The following is an 8219-nucleotide window of genomic DNA, read 5'->3' on the forward strand; positions in this document are numbered from 1 at the left end:
GAGTAGAAATAGACAAATCTTCTTAAAAATTATACACTGCAACAATTTGGGGCTTTAATAAGTATGGTTATAATAGTCTTATTTTACTGTCTTCAATAGGCTACCACATCTTGCCTAAAAGAAGAAAGTTAACTTGGAAGAATTAATGAACTCTCTTCCAATCACAAAATTAACTTTTTGCTCTTTAATTGATGAGTTACCTGGGGAGCTGGGAGGGGTGAATATTTTGGCGGATTTTCATTTCTAAAAGTTTTAAACCAGTTAATTCATGTAACATGTTTAAAAAGATGCTTGACATAGAGTAAGCTCCAAATAAGTGTTGGCTATTATTATAATTACATTGTACATTCCTGCAAGTTTTAGATTTTTATAATAAGCGTGCATTGGTTTGGAACAAGAAAAAAATAAAACAATGTAACAATAAATTAATACAAACAGTTATAAATATTCATTTCTTTTTCTTTTTTTATATCAAAATGCAAACTGTGGTCTTCTAATGAGTGCTCACTGACAAGATGGATTCAAGGCTCCCATAGCTACTATCTCATTTTTCTTCCTTAACTTGATTCTTCCACCATGTTTTACAGGCTAAGGCAACTTAAATGCATACAGAACTGATCACCGCAGTTTATAAAATTCCATTCCTCTGATCTCTAAGGAATCATATGAACTTGCGTGTGTGTGTGTTCAACCCAGCTTTCAGATACTGCTGAATTGCCTATGATGAGAAGGGTAAAGAAGAGAGAGAGGGATTTCATAGTGCAGACTAGAGAATGTCACTTGCCATCTGGTTCTACCAGAATGAAGTCACTTGCCACTGCAGCAACTGTGAAACTCTGCAGAACCAGGCACTGCATAAAATGCCTCACATAAACGCTATGAAACAGGCACTGCGTATTCCCGTTTTATACCCAAAGAATTTGAGATTTTCCTGCATATAAAGTTAAAATGACCTGTCAGAGCGGCTCAACTAATAAAAGAAGGGGATGTGTAGAAAGCTTTTCTATTATAGAGTCAAAAAAACCTGAAACAATTGATAACAGGAGAAATAATTCCTTAAAAAATTTTGTTAACTTGACCAAATCAATTAGAATCAACTTTAAACAAAATTAAGATGTGTAAGAACAGGGAATTCTCTGGTGGCCCAGTGGTTAGGACTGCGTGCTTTCACTGCCGAGGGCCTGGGTTCGACCCCTGGTCAGGCAACTAAGATCCCACAAGACGTGTGACGCAGCCAAAAAAAAAAAAAAAAAAATGTGAAAACAGAAACGAAGAGCTGATACAAAATTAAGGGCAACCAAAAGTGTGCGCCAGACACAAACAACAGGAAGTCAGACTTTAATGAGGCTGATGTAGGACAGGTATGCAAATGAGGCCAACTGGATGACCCCCAAATACGATCTGTCACACACCAAGCTCTTTAACCAGTTTTCTTGATCAAAATGGTCCACCAGGCAAAGGAAACGAGAGCAAGGGAATAAGCAGACACTTAAGACCAGGGCAGTTTCCATTTCTTTTCATTGGTCCCACATATCGCTTAGCCAAATAAAATAAACAAAGGCTCGCACGTGAGTGCAAAATCATAGGAAGAACATGCAGGAATGTCCTTTATTAGTAGGAGCAGGGGCCGAAGGTGGATAAGACTTTACAAAATAATAGCAATTCCCTATTGGTATAAAATCTTTTCATAACACTAAGGGATTAAAAGGAAATTCTGGCTGCTACGAAACAATCTAGATGGTAAAATGTGAAAAAGAAACGGAGGCGAAGGACTGGAAGAGGGTCAATGTTTTATTTTAAACAAAGAGAATGCCAGGGAAATCCTAAACCTCACACTAAAATTCACCTCTGCTTGTGATCACAGTCTAAGATAAAGTTTATCCCTTCTTGGCCTGCTGGCTAAGGGCAAATGTAGTAAGATAAAGTTAAGTCAAGTAAGCAAGAAACCACTGCAAACCACTGACATTTTGAACATCTTTGTAATGAAGAATTATGAGTAATGTAGATGAAGCTGACAAACAAGAATGTCTTTTATTGAAGACTTTACCCTAAGCCTGAACATGCCCCTTGCCTGAAGTCGTGATTTTACTGGATACTACGGCAAAATCACAAGTAGTTGTGAAAAGGCAAAAGACATGGATTCAGATCAATTTCAAGTCCAAGAGTTACCATTCATTAGCGTTATATCTACAGGAAGAAACCTAATGGCCTTCATTCCCGGGATATTAACTTTTTAATGGGTATAATAACAATAGTGTTGATTCTCTTATATTTCTAAGTTGAAATAATAGAGGACCTTGCAAATGTTAATTAAATTTAGATTCAGTTTGGTCCTTTAAAAAAAGGTGACAGCACGAATTTTTTTTTTAAAGATACAACTTCAGAAATGACCGAATACCCAGTTCTGAAACCCAATAAGCTGGTCACTTATCAGTAGCTGCCCACTTTACACTAAGTATCTTATTTTTCAGAGGATCAAATATGCTCAGTGCTTTGCCAAGAGTAATTTACAGTCACATTACTTGAATAAAAGTCTTTCTTGTTCCCACTTAATTCTTTCCAGCAAGGCTATTGTTTAAAAGAAGTAATTTCTGAATATCGGCCTTTCCAGGATAATGGGATTTTATTAATATGTAGACAGTGCTCTTAGCTGTCTGGGCCTATGAAGCCAATATGAAAATGCTTTTCTGAATAGCAATGACACTTTTATGTGTCATCCAAGCCATGCAACAAATTAGCTCTTTACCTATACATGTTCTCTTTCAAAACCATATTCATTCCGGGCAACTCACTTTTTCGGTTGTTCCTTTTTGTCCTCTTATTTACCCAACCTCATTAGCTTCTCTCCGGGCATCCTCACCTAGAATACCTGCAGCCTGCAGCTGCTCTGTTCTGTTCCTTCAGTCTAGATAACCCTCTGCTCCCGCTCTTCTTCCTCCCCTCTTTCTAGGAGGCCTCCACAGTCCTGGACTGGGTCCTCTCCCCGGCCCGTGTGAGCTTCTTTCGACAGCATTCCGGGACCATCACTATTGTTGAATTTACAACTGAGTATTACAACTGCTTACATTTCCCTCCCCTCTTGAGACCAAGCCTCTGAGGGCAGAGAGCATTTCTTCTTCATCTCTGTGGACCCAGCATCTAGCCCGGGGCCGACACGCAGCATCTGTCCAACAAAGGGCAAAATTCCCCATCCACTCCCCCACTGGCCCAACCCAACTGGCCTCTTTATTGCCCTATGAACAGAACCTGCCACTGACTGTGGTTTCTGCTCTTCTCTATAACCACCCACCCTACCGCACCCACCCAGCTACAGGGATTCTCTGTCTCCAGCAGAGTCAAATCTACCACCTCACAGTGACTCCTGAATCTCTTAGGTCTCCCGCACTTCCCAACTCCCACGGCACTTAGCATCAGTAACCTACAATTCAGTGTTTAGTTTTACTGTCTGATATGAAGTGCCAGATATTTCATCTCCTTAATTCAATCTGGACTTACCATAAAGCAGAATTTACCTCAGTATAACCAATCCATTTTTTAGATCACTATTTGTAAACAGATGGGCTGCTTAAAAATCTTGACGCTCCCCAGCCCTTAGCAGGGTTTCAGCACTTGATCGCTGGAACTCCTATGTTTTATATAAGGCTGAACTGGATAATCTCTCCATAATCTTATGACCCCCCCCCCCACCCCGAGTGTAAAGATAACACCTAGGATTCTTCCGTTTCTCCACATTCCTAGCATTCGTGGGCACTTACTTATTTTTGCTATTATATGACAGCCACATAGAAGTGAATGAGACATGACCCTGCGTGTGCAGATAACTGAGTTTCTTACTAACTTGGCTATTTGATGAAAAACAAAACAGACACTAAAAGCTGTCTACAAGTATCTTTTGCTGTTGTGAAACTTCTCTAGAAGAATCATGCTTAGTTTTTCAATTCGTTCACTCTCTCTCCTCCCCTCCCCACATGGACACAAGTTATTAAACGTGTCTGCTTTCCATTTTTAAAGAAGGAATGAGGCATTAAGGAATCCAAGAAATAGATTTGTGTTCCAGCTTAGACACAGCTAGTTGGGTGACTCAAGGCAAGACAACACTTTTTTGACCCTTGATTGCTTAATCTGCAAAATTAGAGAGTCACACGGGCAGTAAACTGTCCTTACTACCTAGGGGAATGTTGTAAAAAACAAACAAATAAGATTATGTATAAAAATACCCTGTCACTTTACAGCATTATTTTTTGCATCTTTGCACGCTGTATTCTTCTTCCAAATCGAGAGATGGCACTGACACAATCAATAACAAGAATAAGCAGTGTAGTTACTAAAACCATGGAAACTAGAAAAACATCCCTGATTATGGTTATTACAGTCATTAAACACTTTAAGATTAAATTAAATTTCCATTATAATCACTTCATTTACTCTTGCACTTGCGAGAGAGTGTGTGGCTTTTTGGTAGATGTCCTATAAAATCAAAGTCCAGTCAGAGATTCTTTCATTGCTGCTTCTGTTATCATAGCTGGGATTTCACTGGAATCCTCTGAAGTAGAGAAAATGTAACCTTGGAGCTTGGAGCCAGCCACTACGATACATATCACGTTGATTAAAGGACTGTTCACAAGCAAAAATCCAAGATATTTAGCTCTTCCATAATTTCAAAATGTAGTTTGATATTAGAAGAAAAACTTCTTAAATAAGGAAAAAGATAAAAATGAAGAGTGTAGGAATGATAAAAGAGCATCATTTTAGAGTAGGTACAGAACATACCTACCAAGATGCTATAGGGAATCACATGAAGCCTTCCCAAATACGGATCTCCTCAAGGAGGGCGGGAAAATTTAAGATTCTTGCTACCCAGGATTACTGGATGCTTTAATCTGCTCTCATGGTGATATAGTTTAATAGAACTGTCAGTTAAACATTCTTATTAGGTATTTTATGTACTAAACTTTTACCTGAAAATACTTCAAAAGCGACTGATTACATTCTAAGTCTTTCCATAAATCTAGGTGTTTATTGATCTTTATAACAAAGTCAGGATCTTGATTGTGCAAGGCACTGGTACTCTAAATGGGATTTTAGGATCCCACCTATTACTTAGTATTACAACAGCTGCTATTAATACTACCTTCCCTCATCCCTTCTATTTCCACCCACACCCTACAGTTCTTTCCACATCCATCCTTTCCTTTCTTCGTCCAGCAGTTGTAAGAATCAGAAACTTTAAATTCTTTCCTATTTAATGACACAATTTCTGGCCACCATATAATGAAAAATCTTTTCACTTATTATATATCGTGTTTTTTGATGGTGTACTTATTTGCTAGGCTGTTTGTAACTTTTATATTTTATATCATTGTATTGCTAGGCATTGCCCCTGCTGTGATATGCATGATACTTACCCTGGCCTTTTTTGTATCTTGATGTTTTGTGGTTTGTTCTTTCGGTTTAATTCATTCCCATTCTTGAACCATCTGAATTTGAGAGAGGAGTATTCAGAACTGGTCTCGCACCGAAGCACTAGTTTTGAACCTGCTGCAGACTCCTGACTTTTCATCTCTTTCAATCGGGGAGGCAAGGCTAAAAAAAGAAAAGAGGAGGAAAAGAAGTTCCGATCACCTGGTAATCTTTCCAAGAGAAACATACTAATTTTGGTAAGCTTGATCAAGAAACCATTCCCAAAGGCTTTACTAACTGAGAGAGAAAAGAAAAAGGGGAGGTGGGGGTGTCAACCAAAATGTATCTCAACTTAGAGAAGAATAAAATGCTCACATAAAATATATTCAGGGGGAAAAAGAAAAGAGAACTTAGGTAATGAAATTATTCTTTAAAACACACTCACAGATACAAACTAGTGGTTACCAGTGGGGAGAGGGAAGCACAGAGGGGCAATATAAGCGTAGGGGATTAAGAGGTACAAACTACTATGTGGAATATAAGCTACAAGAATATATTGTACAACACAGGGAATATAGCCAATATTTTATATTAACTATAAACAGAGTATAACCTTCAGAATTGTGAATCACTATACTGTACACCTGTAACATATAATATTGTACATCAACTCTACCCCAATAAAAAATCATTCTTTAAAAAATTCCCAAAATTTATACATACATATATTTTATATATACATTTTTTTTCAAGATAGTAATTTTCTCAATCTTTACATTCTCTGATACCATTAAAAATCCTGAACACTGGTCATTTCAAAGAATCAAAATCCTATGCTAAAAAAGAATATGTAACTGGGCCATTATTTCTAAAGCACATTCATACCCCAGATGACAATTTATCTTCATCACAGTTCTGTGAATAGGTACAGCAGGTGTCATACCCATTTTTTTAAATGGGAAGTTTATTTTCAAAGACAGGTAAGTATGTCTTGTCCATGATTATGACATTCTGGAGAGTCAGACTATCCTATCACCAGCAGTAGCCCAAAGAACAAAGAAGACTCATAAATCTTAACAACGCTCATTTCTTCAAGACAGAAATTCTTTGGTGACATCACCCTTTTATTGGACCTACAGTTACTGTTCCACAAACGAAGAATGACCATTCCAGAAGGTCACCACCCTCCCATCAGTTTGATTGGATTTCACCCTTCTAAACCTTCTCAACAGAGCCTGGGAGCATTTCAATTGTACATTAATTTGTAGGACACTTTACATTAAACACATATACCACTCCTACTTTAAGCAAGACTGCTTCAAAGAATATCGATTCTCTACTGAAATATTTATGGATAAAATGTTATAATATCTGAGATTTACTTCAACATGAAATGGTAGCGGGGAATGGGTAGGCATAAAAATGGAAAACCTTTCCCAAGAAGCTGATCATTATAGACGTTAGGCAATAGGTAGAAACAGGGATTTGTTGTATATTTCTATACAGTATGTCTGATTTGTTCGTAATAAAACAGTTTAAAAAAATAAAAGCATGACAAATGGATTCTCCTCTGCACACCAAATTTCACTTACTAATCAACACAGCAGAACCTGAGATCTCAACACCTCTGTTTCCGCCGAGTCTTAGAAAAGCCAACTACAAAGTCGACTTCTGCCCCAGTTCAAGCCTTAATGGGAAGTTAATTCCTCAAACCCACCAAAGGAGACTGCACCTCCTGGATCCAGTGAGCAATTATTCACTGCGTATAGCCTCAAGACTCCAAGGACAGCAGTCAGAACCACGTTAGACACCAACAGGAAATGGAGTACCTTTCCTACCCCGGGTAGTTTTGTTTTTCTACAAGTCTGCCCTTACCAAGAAAATCCTCCCAAAATGTCAGGAATGAGCAAATAAAATTTCCAGTAAAGTACAGCAAAAACTATTTGAACGTGTGGCTTCTCTGCAGTATTCCTACAATTATGTGTCTCTCTTTTTACTTATTTGGAGAGGAGGCGGATAAGCCTGCACCAAACATGGAGACACAGCAATTTCAGCTGTTCCTAGCCTTGATACCTGATGATTTTCTCTCTTTTTTTTTTTTTTTCTGACAGCTTGAAAATAAGATTTACTTCCTGAAGAGCTTTTCTAGGAGTCTTCCTTTTAAGATACGGTCTGTGAATCTCTGTTTCGGAGGTTTTAAAAAACACTAAATTCTCATGTATCTGGAATAGTATTTGTATATTCCTATTAATGCCTTAAGATCATTTTCAATTTTGTAAACCTGGTGAACGGTTTTAAAGAAACAAATCTGCTGGCGTTAAATGGCACCAAAAACTGGTTTACATATATTAAGAAAAATAAACACCTCATTTTTTCAATGTACAGATTAAAAGAACTAGTTTGAATTTTTTTGTTGTTTTCACTTAATTTTGTGTTTAACTTGGCACACAACCCAAACTCTCAAGGTTTCTTCCCTTGTCTCTATGCAAAATGTTCTAAACACAATATTTCAGATATCCTTAACTCTCAATAAGTACCATGTTCCCTCACTCACCACTCCATTCATTTGCTTATCAATACAGCCTGAATATTGTTTTCTTGTTTGAAATCTTCATGCAATTTGTTTCCATCTCTTTTTACTTTCTTTTCTCTTATTCTGTCCCCCCCCCCTTTCTCTCACCTCTCCTTCCCTTTACCCTCCTGTCTTCATTTATTTATTTCTTATTTCTTTATTAAGAGTCTTGATTTCAAACGTGAGGAAACAATCGGACAAATTCAAATTGAGGGATATTCTACAAAAACAACTGGTCTAGGCTTCA

The 8219-nt window shown here is 37.6% G+C and overlaps 1 protein-coding gene across 4 annotated transcripts in view; it reads right to left on the reverse strand.

Moving 5' to 3' along the window:
- NRG1 (neuregulin 1) overlaps positions 1–8219 on the reverse strand; it is a 219196-nt gene that overhangs the window by 163086 nt on the left and 47891 nt on the right. For all 4 annotated transcript variants that reach the window (XM_007466130.1, XM_007466131.1, XM_007466132.1 and 1 more), the window contains exon 2: positions 5406–5583. In XM_007466130.1, the coding sequence (XP_007466192.1) occupies positions 5406–5583 (178 nt within the window). The remainder of the gene's footprint in view (positions 1–5405; positions 5584–8219) is intronic.

Source organism: Lipotes vexillifer, unplaced genomic scaffold, assembly GCF_000442215.2.
Source record: "Lipotes vexillifer unplaced genomic scaffold, Lipotes_vexillifer_v1.1 scaffold696, whole genome shotgun sequence".
Taxonomy (NCBI): domain Eukaryota; kingdom Metazoa; phylum Chordata; class Mammalia; order Artiodactyla; family Lipotidae; genus Lipotes; species Lipotes vexillifer.